The sequence below is a fragment of the Octopus bimaculoides genome, unplaced genomic scaffold (assembly GCF_046866305.1).
Source record: "Octopus bimaculoides isolate indiv1 unplaced genomic scaffold, ASM4686630v1 contig108, whole genome shotgun sequence".
NCBI classification, from domain to species: Eukaryota; Metazoa; Mollusca; class Cephalopoda; order Octopoda; family Octopodidae; genus Octopus; species Octopus bimaculoides.
Window position 1 is genome coordinate 4543 of NW_028315358.1, and position 22303 is coordinate 26845.

The 22303-nt window shown below is 39.0% G+C and overlaps 1 protein-coding gene across 2 annotated transcripts in view; it reads right to left on the bottom strand.

Moving 5' to 3' along the window:
• Positions 1 to 478: 478 nt before the first annotated feature.
• LOC149129210 (protein mono-ADP-ribosyltransferase PARP14-like) overlaps positions 479 to 22303 on the bottom strand; it is a 63412-nt gene continuing 41587 nt past the window's right edge. For both annotated transcript variants that reach the window (XM_089346714.1, XM_089346715.1), the window contains 6 exons: positions 18850 to 18913; positions 16973 to 17154; positions 10328 to 10697; positions 9777 to 9910; positions 8890 to 9067; positions 479 to 935 (listed from right to left, as the gene is read on the bottom strand). In XM_089346714.1, the coding sequence (XP_089202840.1) occupies positions 667 to 935; positions 8890 to 9067; positions 9777 to 9910; positions 10328 to 10697; positions 16973 to 17154; positions 18850 to 18913 (1197 nt within the window). In that variant the 3' untranslated portion in view covers positions 479 to 666. The remainder of the gene's footprint in view (positions 936 to 8889; positions 9068 to 9776; positions 9911 to 10327; positions 10698 to 16972; positions 17155 to 18849; positions 18914 to 22303) is intronic.

A 22303-nucleotide genomic window follows, 5' to 3' on the forward strand; every position in this document is an offset into this window, starting at 1 on the left:
AGGATGAAAGGCAAAGTCAACCTCGATGGAATTTGAACTCAGAACGTAAAGCCAGAGGGATTGCTGCTAAGCATTTTGCCCAACATGCTAATGGTTCTGCTGGCTTGCCCCCTTCAGCCTGCATTTTATATCAAAAGGGTAAAGACCCCTTTCAGTCATGAATGACCATGGGATTGCACCTAGAAAGTTCTCCTCCAAGGCACAAGTCCAGGTAAGGTTTGTTTATGGAAGACCAGCAGTCACCCATCCATACCAGCCTCCCCTCTCTCCACACCACCAATGTTATCCAAGGGAAAGGCAAAGGCCAATACAGCTTGGCACCAGTGATGTAATAACACACAGCCTGGCCTGGGAATTGAACTCATTACCTCATGATTGTGAGCCCGATGCTTTAACCACTGAGCCATGCATCTTCATGTATTTTAATATTTAGCAATAATTCTTTCTCAAGTAAAAAAGATAAAAAATGACAACAATATTGTGTGAATGATAGAAAAATATTGTTTTGAATAGTTTTATTCTTAGAAAAGACCATAGGATTGCACCTAGAATTAGAGAATTTCCTGTATTTTCTGTGTCTTTCTTTTGTTTTGTTTTTCCTTTGTCTTTCCTTTGTTAAATTTATTTCTGTTTACATCATATGTATTTTATGAATTCCAATTATATTCAATAATTAGAGAATGTAATCAAGTAATTAGGATATGCTTGAGAGTCATGAAAAATAACATAAATACTGGGTCTTTGAATATTATCAACAGCAGAATTGTAAGAATCCTGTAAAACTTTTAATCCATGTTGTCCTTGCATCACTTTTCCCACAAGAACACTGCATTTGTATATTTTCTTTATTCCGTAATGGTCAGGAGTAGAATAGGTATCACGTGCAGAATAACGGATGTCTTTGGCAAAATAAACACCTTCACCAAATACTGTGGCTAAGAATAGAAAACAAAAGATATATATATATATATATATATATATATAATATGCATATATTTATATAAAATTAATGGTAGAGCTGAAAATCCTAAACGTCAAGAAAGAGCGGGGTAGTACATAAATATTATCCTCATCATTTAATGCCTGTTTTCCATGCTGGCATGGGTTGGACGGTTTGACTGAAAACTGGTAAGCTGGGGAGCTGCATCAGGTTCCAATCTGATCTGACATGGTTCCTACAGCTGGACGCCCTTCCTAGCGCCGACCAGTCCAAGAGTGTAGTGGGTGCTTTTTATGTGCCACCAGTACAGGTGCCACTTATGACACACTGCCATTGGCCACAACTATGATCTCACTTGGCTTGATAGGTCTTCTCAAGCATGGTATATTGCCAAAGGTGTCAGTCACTTATCACTGCCTCCCTGATGCAAAATGTAATTGACAAGGATGAGACTTGAACTCATGGGCGGAGACCCCAATGGATTAGCAGCCAATTACCTTAACCACTCAGCCATGGCACTGGTAGTTATGAAGAGTTACATCACCACCTTTCGAAATGCAATTCATGGTGTCTGGTTATGTTGTGAGTTTTCTCTTGTAAATCAATTTGTGTGAACCCATGGATAGACCAAAGATTTATGTTGTTTATGAATATGAGTTCTGTCATGGAACCAATTTATCTCAGACAGCTTGAAACATCAATGAGGTGTTTGGTGAAGAAGTGGCGAATGAGTGCACTGTATGTTTGAGAAGTTCCGGTCTGGTGACTTTACTCTTGAAAATCAGCCCCATGGTAGACCCGAGACCAAGGTGGATAAGGATGAGCTGGAAACTAGTGAAAATGGATACAGCTCAAACTACGAGTGTGTTAACTGCAAGGTTTGATGTTTCAATTCCAACTGCATTGGTTCATCTGAAATAAATCAGCAAAGATAAAGAAGCTGGACAAGTGGGTGTCACATGAACTGAACGAGCATCAAATGACATGTCGTCTTGAAACTTGCTGTTCTTTGCTGTTCACGGCATAAAAGTGAACCATTTTTCCATCGTATTGTTACGTGTCAAGAAAAATGGATTCTTTTCAACAATGTTTTGCATGGTGTTTGGATAGAGAAGAAGTTCCAAAACACAACCCCAGAAAGAAATATTCACCAAAAATAGGTAATGGCATCTGTTTGGTGGTCCAGTGTTGGTGTCATCCACTACAGCTTCATGAGTCCATTACAGTGGATGTATACATCAACCAAGTGGATGAAATGATGGGTGAACTTGGAATTAAACAACTGAGATTGGTCAACAGAGACAGGCCAATTCCCTTGCAAGAAAATGCTTGACCACATGTTGCACAAAGAAAACTACTCGAGTTACAGGAATTGAACTTGGAAGTACTCTGTCATCTACCATATTCACCAGACTTTGCACCAACTGACTATCACATATTCCAGGTTCTAGACAACATTTTGCAAGGAAAAACCTTGAAATCTGAATAAGATGCAAAAGCATCCTTTTGTGATTTCATCACCTCTTGCTCTCCAGATTTCTTTGGTGCCAGCATAAATGAGCTACCAGTAAAAAGGCAAAATTGTGTTGATAATTTAGGTGCATACTTTGATTAACTGCATTGCTTTTTGCTGAGATAAAGTAAAATAGACGTTCAGTTCAAAAGTGGACATTTCACTCTTAACGACCTGATATCATCATCATCATCATCGTTTAACGTCCACTTTCCATGCTAGCATGGGCTGGACGATTTGACTGAGGACTGGTGAAACCGGATGGCAACACCAGGCTCCAATCTAATTTGGCAGAGTTTCTACAGCTGGATGCCCTTCCTAACGCCAACCACTCAGAGAGTGTAGTGGGTGCTTTTACGTGTCACCCGCACGAAAACGGCCACGCTCGAAATGGTGTCTTTTATGTGCCACCCGCACCAGCCAATCCAGGGGCACTGGCAACGATCTCACTCGAAAATACTACGGGAGCCAGTCAGGCGGTACTGGCAACGGCCACGCTCAAAATGGTGCATCTCATGTGCCACCCGCACAAGAGCCAGTCCAGGGGCACTGGCAAAGATCTTACTTGGCTTGCTGGGTCTTCTCACGCACAGCACATTTCCAAAGGTCTCGGTCAGTAGTCATCGCCTCGGTGAGGCCCAATGTACGAAGGTCTTGCCTCACCACCTCAGCCCAGGTCTTCCTGGGCCTACCTCTTCCACGGGTTCCCTCAACTGTTAGGGTGTGGCACTTTTTCACGCAGCTATCCTCATCCATTCTCACCACATGTCCATACCAGCGCAATCGTCTCTCTTGCACACCACAACTGATGCTTCTAATGTTCAGCTTTTCTCTCAAGATACTTACACTCTGACGGGTATTCACATTGACGTTACACATCCAACGGAGCATACTGGCTTCATTCCTTGCGCGCTTACGTATGTCCTCAGCAGTTACAGCCCATGTTTCACTGCCATGTAGCATGGCTGTTCGTACGCATGCGTCATACAGTCTGCCTTTTACTCTGAGTGAGAGTCCCTTTGTCACCAGCAGGGGTAAGAGCTCTCTAAACTTTGCTCAGGCTATTCTTATTCTAGCAGCTACACTTTCAGCGCACCCACCCCACTACTAACTTGGTCACCCAGATAGCGGAAGCTATCGACTACCTCTAGTTTTTCACCCTGGAATGAGATAGAAGTTGTTTCCTGTTTGTTTACAGTCTTTATTGCACCTGAACATCTGCCACAAACAAAAACTAACTTCCTAGTTAACCTGCCTTTGATGTTGCTGCACCTCTTATGTGTCCATAGCTTGCACCGGGTACATCTTATAGAGTTACTACCTACTCCTTTTCTATATACTGAGCAGGGCCATCTACCTGAAGGGGTTTGTGTTTTATCTACCTTCCTACTTATTAGGATTTTGGTTTTAGCTAGGTTGACTCTAAGGCCCTTCAATTCTAGACCTTGCTTCCACACCTGAAACTTCTCCTCTAGTTCTGATAGTGACTCAGCAATTAGGGCAAGGTCATCAGCATAGAAGAGCTCCCAGGGGCAACCTGTCTTGAACTCCTCTGTGATTGCCTGGAGGACTATGATAAATAAGAGGGGGCTGAGGACGGAACCTTGGTGGACCCCTACCTCTACCCGGAATTCATTGCTGTACTCATTTCCAACCCTCACCTTACTGGCAGTATCTCTGTACATGGCTCGCACAGCTCTCACTAACCATTCTTCTATCCCAAGTTTCCTCATTGACCACCAGATAAGGGATCGGGGGATCCTGTCAAAGGCTTTCTCCATGTCAACGAAAGCCAGGTACAGAGGTTTATTCTTAGCTAGGTATTTCTCCTGCAGCTGTCTCACTAGAAATAAGGCATCAGTAGTGCTTTTACCTGGCACAAACCCAAACTGCATCTCATCTAAATTGATTCGCTCCCTAATTAGTTGGGCTATGACCCTCTCTGTAACTTTCATAACCTGATCTAACAGCTTGATGCCTCTGTAATTATTTGTATCTAAAGCGTCACCTTTACCTTTGTAGCAGTTGACTATGATGCTGCTACACCAGTCATTGGGTATGACTCCTTCGTGTATCACCTGGTTCGTAATAAGGGTGACTAGGCTATAGCCAACACTGCCAGATATTTTGAGCATCTCTGCAGTAATTCCTGATGGGCCGGGGGCTTTCCCGGTCTTCATACTCTTAATTGCTTTATCTACCCTGGTACTATCAACTCGGATAGCTGGTCCCTCTATTGGGTCGACATACGGCAGGCTCTCTTCCTCCCATTCATTCTCTTTATTAAGCAATCTATCGTAGTGGCATCTCCAGACCTCTTTCTTTGCATCCTCATTTAGTGCAAGCGTACCATCATCCATGCGAACACATTTCTCTCCTACAACGTCACTATTCTCTCTCCTACACTGTCTTGCAACACGAAATACCTCGAATCTTTGGTCCTCACGGCGCAGAATATTGGCAAATCTTTTCTTATCTGCTTCCCCTCTGGCTAAATAAACCTGTCGCCTAGCCTCCCTTCTGGCAGATTGGTACAATTTCCTGCTACCACCGTTCTTCCAGTCCTTCCAAGCCTGTTTCTTTTGTCTAATAGCCCTGTCTACCTCCTTGTTCCACCACCACGTTACTCTGGGTCAGGAGGGGACCTTACACCACCCACAAATCTGGTCGGTAGCTTTCAACAGGTTGTCCCGCAGAAATCTCCAATTGTCTTCCACGTTGTATGATGCTATATCCCCATCTATTTCGTTAAATGCTTCAAGTAACTTGTCTCTAAGTCTCTGTCCATTTGCAGGGTCTTTAAGCTTCCACACCCTTCTCCAAGCCGGTCTAATTCTGTGCACCCATTTTGCCTTGATCCCAAAGTCGCTAACTACTAATCTATGTTGTGGGGTACATTCTTCGCCAGGGTAGGTTTTGGCATTTATAAGCCGTCCTCTTTCCCTATTTCTGGCGAGGATGTAGTCGATTTGGCTAGAGTGTCTGCCGGAGCGGTAGGTGACTAGGTGACTGGCAGGTTTCCTGAAGTTGGTATTGCAGACCATAAGATCGGTTGCATCACAGAACTCCAGCAGTCTGGTTCCTGCCTCGTTGCGGGAACCGAAGCCATAGCCTCCATGTATGCCATGGAAGCCTCCAGCACGACATCCAACATGACCATTGAAGTCTCCAGCCACAAAGAGAAGGTCCCTGTCACTCGTCGACGAGGTAGTTTGCAAGAGGGTGTCATAGAATTGGTCTTTCAGACCATCTGGTAGCCCCGGTTGAGGTGCATAGGCTGAGATGACAGTAGCTAATCTATGATGAAGCACTAGTCTAATCTTAAGTACTCTGTCACTTACTCTAACGACCTCGATTACCTTATCCACCCATTTCTCCGCTAGAAGTATTCCTACGCCCCTGACCCCGTCAGTGTTCCCTGCCCAGAAAATCTTGTACCTGTGTTCTTTGCCTGTGAGGAACCTCGCAGAACCTCCTCTCCATCTTACTTCCTGGATGCAGCTCATATCTACGCGTCTCCGTTCAAGCATCTCAACAATTTCACCAGATCTACCTTTCAGCGTGCCGACGTTGAGAGTGCCAATCCTAACAGTATGGGTGTTGGGGGTGTGGGCCTGTAGCCTGGAAAAGGGGAAAGCAGTGTCGTGTACCTGAAAAGAAAACTTGCAATTGGAAGAATTCATAAGCAAAACAGTACCTACAACCTGCAAACATTACTGAAACATAATGCGCTACCCAAAGGTTGGGGAGAGGATGGCCAAGGCCACTAGATGGGTTCCGGGAGACAGCCGAGGATGACAGGATGACAGAGGAATGCACTTCCGGTGGAGGGGTGGGAGGGCGGGTGTACCATCAGCCAGGAGATAGGCCTCTTAATCGTAGATTTTAAATATTTGAGAGACAACAATGCATAAATCGTAATTTTTAAAAGAGCAATGAAATCTAGGTGAATAGAATATACAGGTAGCATGAATTTAGGAAGCTTAGAAAATGAATAAGTATGAATTTAAGACAAAAACTGAATTCAATTGAATTTCATGGAGAGAAACAAGATAAATAATAGAGGGCAGACTAAAGCGCGAAAGGTATGAGATGTTGAGGCCGTAGATAAATAAAAATCTCTATCTTATCTGCATCTTGGAGACTTTGTCGTAGTATGTCAGCGATATATATATATATATACATACACACACAACAAACAATAACAATAGAGATTAGAGATGTCCAAACGGGGTTATTTCTCCCAATTATGTACCCAGCAATGTCAACAGAAACTTCCAGAATGAGTCCCATGTCAGTTGACAGATGTGTGTCATTGAAACTCTGCAAGCATTTAACCCTTTCGATGCTAACCCAGCCATAGCTGGCCCAAAAATTTTTTGGTTCATAAGACCAACCCGGCCATAGCCAGCTGAGAGAACCCATTGTTATTTAAATGTGAATTAATTTAAGCACAAATCTCGTTAGTACATTCATGAAAATACGTGATTTCACTTTGTAAATAGTGGAGGTATAGAAATCCAACATTGCTTGATGTAATATCTGAACTCAGTGAATTAGGGGAGATTTTTGTCCACATTTTTTTGGCATGGATTTTTTTTTCAACTTTGAAAATGGATAGGAGTTTCATGCTATCAAGCAGTGATTCTGAATTAAAGGTTTTCCAAAGGAAAATATGGAAATATCGAGAAAAAGAATGAATGAGGTACAAAAGCATGTGGTGTACAAGAATGAATGGGATATTTCTGTATCCAAAAGCGAAAGCAGCAATTCTGAAGAAACTGGAAGCGGCGATAGCGACAGCAAAGACAAATTTACATCGGAATGAAGTGCAAACTTTAAAAATGTTTTTATTAGCAATTTTTCTGAGGTGATGGGGACCTATCCATACTCTTTCTTAGGAAGCGAAACCGTTAGACTTTTATTTTTTTTCAGTATGCTTGTTTGAAGCTATCACTGTGGAAACAAACTGTTAAGCAGAATGTAAACAAACAGTATATACCAGGAAAGCCCACGAAATGGGGGATCAAAGTTTGGAAAATTTGTGAAGCAAATACTGGGTACTGCTGTGGATTTAGTTTTTATACAAGGAAAATAATGTTAGTCAGCATGGCCTAGGGTACGATGTGGTCTGGAATTTATCACTTCCATACCATAACCAGGGCCGTATATAATTTTTTGACCAATTTTTTTAGTTTGGTCAAACTTGTAGTGGATTCCAGCATTTCAGTTTATTTCACCTTTATGGTACACCTGTTCTGCTGTGCATTAAATTCAACTGATAATCTAGTGATGTGCACAATTTTTCCTATATCAAAATTTTGTTGCATACCCAATTGAATATTAGCTGATGATTCATTTTCTATGGTGATGTTTAAACAAAATTTTAATATTTTTACCTTTTGCTCAGTTTACCTAGATTTACCTGTAATTAGAATCACTTTGAGACAAAAGTTATGCAATAGAATTGATGAAGAACCCTTTCTTTAATTATGTTCCAAATGTCACATTAATATGTTGATAAGTAAAAAGTTACAGTTGCTTAATGAAACTAGTCTAAATTCATGATTATTTTAGAATTTAATTGAAACTCATGAAGAGTGTATTTTGGTCAGAAATATAATAACGAAAGGGTTAATAGTTCCAAACACTTTCTCAGAAGAGATATATTAAAATCCTGTCCCTTGCCATTGAACTTGTTTGGATGGCATGTTGTGGAACACCACTCTTCTACTCACCCCATATCCATATTCACCATTCACATCAAAATCTAATTCCAAAAAGAGGATGAAAGAGTTAGTGAGAGAGGATCATTTGAGATATCTAAATGGAGTCAACTCTGTGGTGGTACCACTGCTGGTTTAACAAATGTCTGTACAGTTATTAAATGTCCCTTAACCAATTTCTAGGCCTTAGCAGACATTGAATATTTCAATGAGACTTAATAACACTGTATCGATTATCTCTGCATATCTATAATTGACAAACTCAGAATGGTGATTGCTAGGCCTGGTGTTCCCTTGTTGATACTTCTGTCCAGTCCCGCAGACCCTCCACTATATCTAGTCCTTCTTCCCCATAACATTACCCCTCTGGAATTCCGCCCCTTCTCTTATCTTTCCTGCAATATTTTCATTTACAAAGGTTCAAGAGGAACATTAATGGATGGGGACAGACCCTTCCTCCCAATCCAACAAGGAAAACAAATAAAAGTGTTGATTCCACAATAATAAAATACACCTGGTTTACTCTAGAGTAGAAGATGTTAGGAAGGGTACCTGGCAGTAGAAACGATGCCAAACATGGAATGTGTAAGCAACATTACGTCCTCTGTCCTCTCTGTGTGAGAAAGGACCAATGTGGACAGTGACAGTCTGTCCAACTCAGGCCAATATTGAGGGTGGGTGGATGATGATGATGATGATAATATACTCACCATTTTTACCACAATAGCTACGGTTGAATCCTGATTTATTTATTCCATCAACAGATCCTGCAGCAGTACCATGCCAAAGGCCATGAACTTCATTTGTAATGTTTGGATTTTCTACCTCAAACTTTTTCTTCAATGCTTGGTATCCCTGGTATAACGTTTTATTTTGAATTCTCTCAATCTGTAGAAAAAGAAATACATTTATGAAAAAACAATCAATTCACTTCTTTGACAAGGAAATAACGTTTGTGGTGAAAAGCCCCTACCCTATCTGTTTTTTTTTTTAATTTGATACCAATTTTGATTCAACTGTAAATTTTGGTAAGGCACAATAGTTTAGCTGCAAAATGGTGTTGCATTTACAATTCAATGCAAGAAGTTAAAGCAGAGGTATTTTTGTTGAGCAAAGATTTCTTGTAAATATCTCAAAACACATAGAACCATCATTTTTTAACGTCCACCTTACATGCTGGCATGGGTGGGATTGTTCGACAGGGTTCGGCCAGCCAGAGGCCTGCACCAGACTTCTGTGTCAGTTTTGGCAGGGTTTTTACAGCTGGATGCCCTTCCAAATGCCAACCACTTTACAGTGTGGACTGGATGCTTTTTAAGTGGCACCTGCACTGACAGGGTCACCAAGTACCTTGCAAGAAAAAGATATTTTGAGAGGGGAGGGGGCATTAGAAGAGGTGATCTTGTGTCAGATGTTGAAAGAGAGAGAGAGAGAGAGAGAGAAACAAAGATAAAGAACGAGGACAGAAGCAGGTATGCTGCCGCAAACGAGACGCAATGAGATTTAAAACTTTGATACAAACAAAATGTCCCTTAATATTTTAGTTTAAAGAATAAACCATCAAATATTGTTTATAAATAAAAGTAAAATTACAAACACTGATTATACGAGATGAAGGCAAATTCCGACGGAAAGTGGCCTGGATGTCATCATATTCTGGTCCATTTGTGACTGGAACAATTTTCATTAATTCCTCGTCTCCCATTGGTGACCATGTATCAGGGATCAATTCTAGAGTTCAAATAGAAATCAAATATTTCAGAACAACAAAAATAAAATTATGAAACCTTTTTCTGTTGAAAGTCAAAAAAAAAAAAACAGGAATATTTCAATTAATTTTGAGGTTTAGACAAGAAATACTGCCAACCAAAGTGGTGAAAATTAGCCCAGCTTTACCTGCTAGAAATAATAACACAAATGCTTTTAAATCTGATCTCAATGCTGGATGTTCAAGAACCAAATAAAGGGCAGATTTTCAATCCTGAGATCATTCTGATTCCAAAAAGGAATAATATTTATATGTTGAGCAATTGTAGACTGAAGTACAGAGGTCCCAGACGGACAGACAGAATTTCACTTTTATTATAATAGATAAAAAAGAACAAAATGATAAATGAGAATATTTTTATAGTAAAAGTATGCACATACCATCCTTTAGGTTTTGTTTTCTCTTCATTTGAAATTTCCTCCCTTCATGTTGAAAACTCATTTTCTGAAAATCATATTTTATTTTCTTCCAATTAAGGAATTGTTTTTTCTGTGAGTATGCTTTCTCAAGCTTGGCATTTTCTTTGTCACTAAACATTTGTAGGTATGATGGATTATTTTCATCAAAGTAAGACCATTGTACCATTTCCTTAATCAGAGTTTCCTCGTCAGTTTCTTTGAATTCCATTAATAATGATTGAACAGAGAGTTTAGCATCTTTTACATGACAGTGTCTGCCATAAATTGTAATTGTGTCACTGATAGAAATCTGGATTTTATATGTTCTACTAATATTCCTTAAACTCAGCTCCTGAAAAAAAAAAGATCAACAAAATATTTCATAAGAGAGAATGAGAAAGAGAGAGAGAAAGAGAAAGAGAGAGAGAGAGAGAGAGAGATAGAGAGAGAGATAGAGAGAGAGAGAGAGAGAGAGAGAGAGAGAGAGAGAGAGAGAGAGAGATAGAGAGAGAGCACCACCACTGCCACTAACATCTGTTACTAAGAATCACTATAAATGTTTCTCACAATCCTAAATTGACCACCACGTAGAAATACATTTTTCACAGTGGGTTCCACTTCATTTGTTAATTTTCTTTTTGAAGATTTTTGAAGTGCTAATGTGCAAATAAGTGCATATGTACTAACTTGTATTCACATTTACTAATGCTAGGGTGCCCCCCCACCATACCATACACATTTATACACATGAATTTCAAAATCCAACTGAAGAACTAGGAAGGAGTTCAATATGAAAGGAGGACTTCCCCCAAGAGCCAGAGTAGCAAGATTATACTTACTTAGAAAGGAAGGTGGCAGATGGCTAATATGAGCAGAAGACTGTGTGGAGTTAGCTAGGGTAGATATAGTCTCTTATGTAGGTCATAGTGAAGCGAGTTTATTAAGGGCCGCTAGAGTCACAGCAGAACATAGGGAAACCAAAAAGTCAAATGAAGTCAAAGACCAGAAAAAAGAAGAAAGATTATTTGACAGGCAAGAGAAGGCTTTGCATGGTAGACTCCCAAGGATAATTGCAAGAAATAATAATAGTGAGACATAATTATGGTTGAAGAAATGAAGGCTGAAAAGTGAGACAGAAATTTTGTTACAAGCAGCACAAGATCAAGCATTAAGGACTAATTGGATAAAAGCAAAGATAGACAAAAACCATTTAAATTTCCAATGGAGGTTATGCAAATCAAAAGAGGTCTAAGTGTTATTCATATAGTAAGTGAATGTAGCATACTGGCACAGAAAGAATACAAGAAAAGACATGACAACATAGGGAGAATAATCATCCACGGGAAGTTCTGTAGAAAGCTAGGATCTGCCCATACTGCTAAATGGTATGAACATGAACCTAGTAAAGTACTAGGAAGTAAGAGATATAAGATGTTGTGAGACTTGAACATTCAGACTGACAGAGTAATGGAAGCTAGAAGGCTTGGTTTAGTAGTGGTAGATAAAGAGAATAGAAAGTGTAAGATAATTGACTTTACAGTCCCAAATGATGGAAAAATCAATATGAGAGGTACAGGAAAAATAGCAAAGTACCAGGACCTAGCCATTGAATTACAGAGAGTATGGAAAGTGGGGATAAAATGTATCCTAGTAGTCACAGGGGCATTAAAAACTATCCCTAAAGATTTGAACAGATGGACAGAAGAAATAGGCATAAAACCCAGTTTAGTACCACTGCAGAAAACAGTGTTATTAGGGACAGCTAGGGTACTTAGGAGGGTTCTTGGCATCTAAGGTTACTTGTTGTAGCCCAATGTTAGGAATTTTTCTTTTCAACAATCTAATCTGTTGTGCGTATATTAATCATCATCATCGTTTAACGTCCGTTTCCATGCTAGCATGGGTTGGACGATTTGACTGAGGACTGATGAAACCAGATGGCTGCACTAGGCTCCAATCTTGTCTGACAGAGTTTCTACAGCTGGATGCCCTTCCAAACGCCAATCACTCTGAGAGTATAGTGGGTGCTTTTATGTGCCACCGACATGAGGGCCAGTGTGGCGGTGCTGGCAACGACCACGCTCAAAATGGTGTTTCTATGTGCCACCTGCACAGGAGTCAGTCCAGCGGTGCTGGTAACAACCTTGCTCGAATGTTTCGCTCACATGCCACTGGCACAAGTGACAGTAACGTGACGCTGGTAACAATCACGCTCAAATGGTCTTTTCACGTGCCACCGGCACGGAAACCAGACCGCTGCTCTGGCAGTGATCTTGCTCGGATGGTGCTGTTAGCGCTCCACTAGCACAATTATATAAAGATTTGCTCATTGAAATGTAATAGAAACATGGGTATTTTGTTCATCATCCTTAAATAACCCTTATTCAGGGATCTTTTGAGCAGGATGGGCTACTCAAGCTCAAGAAAACTCTAACTGAGCTCCACCTACACGGTCATGTGTTGTTTATCTTGATATAAGATCACCATGTTGTGCACATATGGTTGTGATGCATGTACCTGGTGTACCCTTAGCAGACGGGTAATCATGATAAGTATATTGGGTTTTCTATATTTATACCCTAGCCTCACTTTGATGGCATGTGCTGCACTCTCACTCAATAATAATAATAATAATAATATTTGTACTGACAAACAAGATCGAGTGATCTTTTGCCCTTTTATTCAATGTGTTTTTTTCCCGTCCATGCTGGGAAACCAACAATCTATGAGACTCAATTGTGTTGACATCAACTGCCCACATTTTCAGGAGGTTTCTCTCCATCAAATATTCTTATATCCTTATGCCTCCAATATCGTTGTACAATTGATATTGTCGATGATAGATAAAGAATACACTGTAACAGTGTTATAACAATACAATATAGAAACGGTAACAAATACGTAAGGAACCAACAATCAGTACTTCCAACACACTAACTCAAACTCTAAACTGTATTTGGACTTTGAAGACCAAACTACGAACACCCAACCATGTCAGACCATTACTATTTATACGTAGTGGTCCTGTCTATTCTTGTCACTGGGTCTTGTATTTTTGCCACAACATCTCCTCTTTTGAGATTTCAGGTTCCAAAGAAATAAAGAAATTTTATTTATTATTATTTTTTTAGTATTTTTTTGCTTGGGCCTTATCTCAAGGTGTTCGGTCTGCTTCCATTTTCTCATGCTGGTTCTATGGGACTTCATTACTTTTGGAGCTGGGACATTGAATACATCAAAAGATACTTCCATGGGAATTTCTCTCTTCTTTAGCTGATTTACGTGTCTCTTATATTCCCAGCATGGTGCTTTAATTAGATACATCATACTTCCTATTTATTTGGTTACAAGGCCATCCTTCCAGACTTATTTACCATTTCTGTAGGTTTTAAAATGCCTTTTATCTCCAGCTTCGAAATATTTTGTTGCATTTTTCATATTTCCTTTACATCTTATTTTCTCTGGGAAATAACTTATCAAAATTCGATTTTATTCTTCTTGTAAACATCAATTCTGTGGGTGAGTTTCCTGAATTTGAAATTTGATTGGGGGTTACTCTGTATACCCTTAAGAACCTTGTTAGTGCTTCGTCATTACTTAATTTGTTCCTAGCTTTTCTTAACGCACTTTTGAATGAGCCCACAAACCTTGCTACCTGTCCATTCGACCTCAGGCGGTAGGATGGTGTGAAAATATGCTTTATCACATACATTTTAAAGAAGTTCTTGAATTCATACCCCAAAATTGCTTTCCATTATCAGAAACTAACGTGTCTGGAACATTGTACCATGCAACCAATTCATATGGGAACTTTATAGTTGTCTTAGCAGTTGGTTTATTGCCCCTGCATACCTCTGGCCACTTTGTACAGTTGTCTACCACGATTTGATAGTAAGCACTGTTCTCCAGTCTGGCAAAGTTGATATGTAACCCAGACCGTGGGTTCTCAGTCTCTGGCCATGATTGACATTTCACTGGCAGGGCTTTGGCCATGAGTGTGCAATCTCGATGAGTTCTTGCCAACTATTTGACATCTCGGCCCATAGTTGGCCAACAGACGTAGCTCTTCATCAGAACTTTTGTCCTCGACATTCCCAGGCGTCAGCTGTGGAATTGCTGCAATACACGTTTTTGCAATGTAGTTGGTACTACAGCTCTTTGCAATTGCATCAGAATATCGTCGTGTATTGAGAAACTACTTGACTTTCTATTTTTATTCTGCTTCTTTTTTAAAGCTCCTTCCATTTCTATAATATATTCATTGTCTACTCATTTCATTCTTATATCCTGTGCAGTTACTGGCAGTTCTTGGATAACGTTAGTCATAATACTTGTAGGCACAGTTACCTCCCCTGATGATAGCTGTCTAAATAGCTTGCCACTAGGTGGCACAGTATGTAACTCTGAGGTTCTGGCACTTAAACCTTCTGCTTTGTCATTGCCACAACAGCATGCAAAGACGTGACCTCCTTTATTGCCTCTGCCCTTGATCGATCAGGCCATCTACCATTTTTATCAATCATTTGCCCTAAGTACTTAATTTGAGGCAAAAACAATTTGCATTTTTCTTCACTCAAATTGAACCTGTACTCTTTAATTTTCTTGGACACAGCTTTTATACACTCGACATGCTGTTCACGTGAATTACTTTTAATCAATATTTTGTCTAAATAAGGTATTGTAAATTCACAATCGTATAACATAGCATCCATGATTTGCTGAAACATTGCCAGTGTAACCTTTAATCCAAAAGGTAACCAGGTATATCTGTACAGTCCTCTATGTGCATTTATTGTCAGACGCTTTGAGCATTTGTCATTTTAATCTGTAAATAAGAGTCAGACAGATCCAATTTGGAGAAATTTTTTCCACCATTTAATTTTGCAAAAATGTCCTCCGGAGAATGGAGTAGATGGTGGTATGTCTTCAAGCAGTCTTTTAATCCTGTAGAGAAATCGGCACACAGCCTAATATTATTATTGTTCTTTTTAATGTACAACATGAGTGCCGCCCACTTAGAGTAATCCACCTTTTAGAGGATTCCACTCTTTTCCAGTCTGTCTACCTCTTCATTTAGGATTTTAATTGCTGCAGATGATACTTTTCTGTTAGATTTAAATATAGGCACAGCATTTTAACTCATTTGAAAAAGGGATTTGGTCTTTTTATATTGACCTATGTCCACTGATAGTACTTGGGGAAACATCTTTTTCAAGTTTCTCTTCAATTCCTCAGACAATTTATTTTTAACAGGACAACCAGTTACGTTTTTGCAGTAGAGACTTATGGGGAGGTGCCATAAGTCAAATAACTCCAACCAATCTTTACCAAACTGATTGATTGTATTCTCCACAATGAATATTTTTGCTTTGCATCTTTCTCTTTCAAATGTGATGTCTGTACACATTTCACCCATGAAATGTAGTTTATCGTTCATTTACTCAACCTCAGTTTCCCAATTTTTTCTCCATGTATCCGCATTAATGATTGAAATATCCCTACCCGTATCCAGCTGTAGTTTAATGTTTATTTTTGCGTGTATGAATTTTCTTGTTTTTGTGTTGCATTCACTTTCTGCTGAAAGCACCTTAGAACATTTTGCATTTGACCCTCGTAACCTTGTCCTACAGTGAGAGCTCTTGTAACCAAGTTTCTGACACCTGTAGCATTATTGGTTTTTAAACGGACACTCTTTTCTAAAGTGTAGGCCTCCGCATCCGTTACATGGATAGAGGCCCGGCACTCTTTTTTGCTTGTACTTTCCGGGTTGACACATCTGTATTTTTGCAGAATCTTTTTCTTGAATTTTTTTCATGCAGTGCTTCAGGTTTACCATTATTTGACATTCTTCTGTAATGGTCTGTAGACTTAAGTCTTGGTTCGCTTGTTCCATTTTTGAGAATATCCTTGCCTGAATTCCTCTATCTTCATTTGCCATAAGGCTTTCTATGAAGATAAGGGATTTAAACATATCCTGAGTTTGCCATGATGTCTGGTGTAAACGAACTTACCGAATTTTCAGACTTCCTTGACTGTAACTCAATTAACTGTTGTTGTAATATTTGCTTCTGTAACTCCTGTAGTAGTTGTTCCTGTTGCTTCTCTTGAAGCCGTATTACTGCAGCTAATAGGTTCTCCATAGTTTAACATTTTGTATCACACACAAAATGTCAAATAACCTCTGTGAGCTTTGAAAAATCCTCGTTGCTAGATATTCTATCCTTATGCCTCTAATATCGCCGTATGGTTGATATTGTTGAAGATAGATAAAGACTACACTGCAACAGTGTTATAACAATACAAAATAGAAACAGCAGCAGTAAAAAAGACACAACAAACCAACAATCAATATTTCCAATAAACCAACTCAAACTTTAAACTGTACTTGGACTTCAAAGACCAAACTATGAACTCCTGACTACGTCAGACAGCTTCTATTTATATGAAGTGGTGCCATCTACTCTTGTCAGGGGTGTCGTACTCTCACCACAACAAATATATATGTGCTTTAGGACTCTGGTTGAGACTTGGTCAGAAAATGAAAATAAAATGCAATTTAATCAGAAAATGATAACAATAATAATTAAATAAATAAATATAATCCCTGTATTATTGTGGAGAACTTACTCGAGATTCTGTTAAATCCATATCAAATGGTATTTTCTCAGTTGTTAATAGAGAATGGTACACTTCTTTAACAGTTTCTATAGCATTATCAAGATTTTTGTTTTTAGTAAAGAATTTCAATGTGACGCCAACATCTTGTTGACCATCAGAGACATTATCTTCTATTTCTTCATCTTTATCATCTGAAATAAAAGAAATATTCATTTTGTCAATGAAAAATAACCAAACAACCAGCAGAAGATTTCTTATGTTGCAGCTTCAAGATTAAATATTAATTCTAGTCTTTTCTGTTTAGTGAAGAGCTATCATTTCCTGAAATAATGAAGTTAATCTGAAAAAGACTATCACCTTATCCCTGTGGGGAGTGATGTGAACTGCTCTTTAATTATTGCTATATATTACTGTCTAGTACATGTTTCCAATACGACTATTTCAGCCCAGTGCTACCATCCTGGGACTCTGTGTAGTGAATGATATCAAGTGTTGTTAAAATTATTTCTTCTTCGTTTGTATTCAAGTTTAAAATCTGTTTAATTCATCATCATCATCATTACTACCATAATCATCATTTGAAGTCCAATGTCCATGCTGGCATGGATTAAATAGTTTGACCAGGGTTGGTAAACTGAGGGGCTGCACCAGACTCCGGTCTGATCTGGAATGGTTTCTACGGCTGGATGCCCTTCTTAATAGCCCTGAAACGAAGTAAAGGTGACCCTGGCAACATTTGAACTCAGAATTGCCCTGAGAATTATGCTCAGTGTGCTAACGATTCTGCCAGCTCACCACCTTAATAACATTCCTTTCTACTATAAGCACAAGGCCTGAAATTTTGGGGGAGGGGGCCAGTCGATTAAATCGACCCCAGTATGCAGTTGGTACTTAATTTCTTGACTCCGTAAAGATGAAAGGCAAAGTCAACCTTGGCAGAATTTGAACTCAGAGCGTAACGACAGGCAAAGTACTATTAAGCATTTCGTGCAGCTTGCAACCTTAACAGTAATAATAATGTTTTCTACTATAGGCACGGGGCCTGAAATTTGGGGGAGTGGGGATAGTGAATTACTTCAGCCCCAATGTTTCACTGCTACTTAATTTATTGACTCTGAAAGGATGAAAGGCAATGTCGACCTTGACGGAATTTGAACTCAGAATATAGCGGCAGATGAAATACAGCTAAGCATTTCGTGCAGAGTGCTAATGGTTCTGCCAGCTCCCTGCCTTAATAATAATTACAATGATATTAATAATAATGATAATGTGATCATGTACATTGTTTTGTCTTGGTATAAAAGATGGGTCACAGCAAATATCCCTATCAAAACCACAGATTTGCTTGTCAGTTGTTTGACCTTAACCAGCTGAGCATGTCCCTTAGTGGCTGACGATATGTGCATCTCTGATCACGAGCAGAAATAGTGGGGGTGCATCATAGCCATGTGTTGAGAGGAATTCTTTGGGGTTTGAATAATTCACCCCTGGAGACATGGGTGTTTCATTCAACATCCTTAAATAACCCTTATTCAGGGACCTTTTCAGTGGGATGGGCTACTCAGACTGACGAAAATTCTAACTGGGCCCCATCTGATAGGCCATGCACTGTTTATTTTGATATGAGATCACCATGTAGCACACAAATGGTTGGGATGCATGAGCCTGGTGTACCCTTATCAGCTGAGTATACTGGTCTTCGTATATTTGTACCCCTGTGTCACTTTGATGGCATGTGCTGCTCTCTCATTCAATAATAATAATAATAATAATAATAATAATAATAACAATAAAAATAATAGATGATGATGATGATGATGAGAGAAAATGTCGCTAGTTTCTTCCTAAATAATATTTAATATAAGAAAAAAAACGAAAGAATTTACCTGAAAATAAATCTAATACATCTGAGCCATCTGCTGACATTTGTTGGAAATATTCTTGAAATTTCTGTTAAAGGTAAGCAAATAATTCATTATCACTCAATCAAAAATTAATTAATCTTTGTTAATTACAATGCAATGTTTTAATTCAATGCTTCTATCACAAATATTGTTTTAAATTAATATTTCCATTTATTGTATTATAGAATAACTTCCTATGAGGAACGGGCTTTTGAATATTCTGTAGTTTGGTGAGGAATTTTTACTTACAGAATTAAAAGAAATGAAATTTGCTTGTTTAAGTGACTGTAAAAAATAATTCATGGAATTGAAATTGGTATCAAGATTCCATGTTGTGTCCAAACACCAGCTTAATAATGGCAAACCTATTTAACTTAATTCTTCATTATTTTCAAAACTGATTAAAACAAAAGAAGAATATTTCTGTTGCAAAAAGACTGGCTTTGAGTAAATTCCAGTGAATTACTGGTATGTCAACAGTGCTTTACTTCAATGCTATATATACTGTCCTACAGAGTATATCTGCAGATGTGTACCCAAAACTGTTGGGTATAGATAAAAGGGGAAAGAAGAAAAGGAACTGGTCCAGCCAAACAATCTTTGTCTGTCCCCAACACATATTGTATACACAAAGTGTTTATATAACGCTCAGTTTATATACAGCTTGCTTACATCTCTCTATGCGTAGACAATACAGTTTATAGAGACATGACGTTTACATTACTATAAAAATATATATACAGATATTGTATATATAGACAAGACATTTACATTAGTCTGTACACAACAGATCTTGTACATCTGTTATATAGATATGAGTGTATGTGGTTCTGTATGTGTGGTTAGCCCCGAAAGGCTCTGAAACGATGTATCCTCAAGAGAAAACGAATTTGGTATTCAAAATCTGAATCCCAATAAAGGGTCATCCATAAATGATAATATAAAATTATAATTTTTAACGAGAACCCAACTACAAATTTCTTTCTATTTGTTACCATGAATTATTTACCTGTCTGTCTCTCTCTACGTATATATATATATATATATATATATATATATATATATATATATATATATATATATATATATATATATATATATATATATATATATATATATATATATATATATATATATATGTTATCTCTCATTTTGTTTAAAACAATGTCTTCTAAAGTTTGCTTCCATTATATCACAGCTTCTATGCACAAATCCTGTTTTCTGATTACTGTTCTGACCTCATCTGCAGAATTCATATTTTTTACATCCAAATCATTTTTGAAGACTGCAGAATGAATGATAATCAGATGGGGCAATGTGTGACGAATATATGGTGGGTGGGACATCGTTTCCCATTCAAACTGCTCCAGCCTCTGGAATATCATTCTTGCTGTATGTGGCCAAGCATTATCCTGATGGAAGAACACCTTTCGTCTTGAAACCAAAGATGGCCGTTTTTCTTCTAGCGCTGACTTAAACCGCTCTAGCTGCTCACAGTAGATCTCCTTTGTTATTGTTTGGTTTAGCATTTAAACCGGTCATATCCGGCCAAAAGTATTCTGCCTATTCTATGTTCAAACTGACCAGATCTAGTCTTTCACACCAACCTTACAATAAAATTTTAAAGATTAACAGCTACCTCATCAAAATCTCATAGCTACAAGATAATGCATGATTAGTTCAAAACAATCATCATCATCATCATCGTTTAACGTCCGCTTTCCATGCTAGCATGGGTTGGACGATTTGACTGAGGACTGGTGAAACCGGATGGCAACACCAGGCTCCAATCTGATTTGGCAGAGTTTCTACAGCTGGATGCCCTTCCTAACGCCAACCACTCAGAGAGTGTAGTGGGTGCTTTTACGTGTCACCTGCACGAAAACGGCCATGCTCGAAATGGTGTCTTTTATGTGCCACCTGCACAAGCCAGTCCAGGGGCACTGGCAACGATCTCGCTCGAAAATCTTACGGGAGCCAGTCAGGCGGTACTGGCAACGGCCACGCTCAAAATGGTGCATCTCATGTGCCACCCGCACAAGAACCAGTCCAGGGGCACTGGCAACGATCTTACTTGGCTTGCCGGGTCGTGGATAAAAAAGCATTAATTATGGCAGAATAATGTGAACACTAAAGGGTTAAAAGTTCAAAGTGAACTGAACCTTTCATATCTCACCAAACTGATAACAACACCTTATATGGGTGAAGACCTTCTTTCTCCTGGGGTGTCAGTCTTTCTCCTTTCCCTACCACTGTCTTCAGTACTTGACATTTTTATAGAGAACCCATTTCTTGTCACCAGTCACTGTTCGGTCCAAAAAAGGTTTATTCATGAGACGTGACAGCAAAGAAGGGCACACATTCACTCTCTGGGCATAATTAGACTCAGAAAGTTTGTGAGGAAATCATTGACACAATTTGCTGTTTGTTGACTTGTCTGATGGCATGCAGGTGTCGAAAGATCAAATCCAAGTTTCTCTGTTAGTTCCTCAACAGCTATGAGCTCTACAGGTCTTCCAGAATGAGGGTCGTCTTCTAGGCTGTAGTTTCTGACTCAGAATTTCTGGAACCACAGTTGACACTGGCTTACACTTATTGTCCGATCCCCATTTACTGCATTAATATTCCTCACACATTCCATTGTGTTGTTTCCTTTATTGAACTCTTAATGCAAAATATGCCAAATATGCTCCTTTGTCACTTCCATTGTAGCTTTGAAAAAATAACTGTTAAAATTGAACTGCACTCTTCAAAACTTGAATTAAGAATAATTAAAAGGTAAAATTACTACCTGCTTTTATAGCAAGTTGATGCAGGTAGTTTATCCCATCCCCCTCTGACTTTCAGTTCATGCAATGGAAAAAATCACATTATTTATGGAAAAGAAATGTGTCCGCATGGATGATGGCTCACTTGCATTTAATGATGCTGCAAAGAGAGAGAGACTTGGAGACGCCACTATGAAAGGTTGTCAAATGAAGAAAATGAATGGGAGAAAGAGAGTCTGCCAAATGTCGACCCAACAGAGGGACCAGCTATCTAAATTGACAGTACCTTGGTAGAAAGAGCAATTAAGGGTGGGCAAAGTTCATAGAGCTCTTACTTCTGCTAGTGACAAAGGGCCTCTCACTCAGAGTAAAAGACAGACTATATGACGCATGTTTATGAACAGCCATGCTACATGGCAGTGAAACATGGGCGGTGACTGCTGAGGACATGTGTAAGCTCACAAGAAACTAAGCCAGAATGCTCCGATGGATGTGTAATGTAAGTGTGCATACTCGACAGAGTGTAAGTACCTTGAGAGAAAAGTTGAACCTAAGAAGCATCAGTTGTGGTGTGCAAGAGAGACGATTGCATTGGTATGGACATGTGGCAAGAATGGATGAGGATAGCTGTGTGAAAAAGTGCCACACCCTAGTGGTTGAGGAAACCT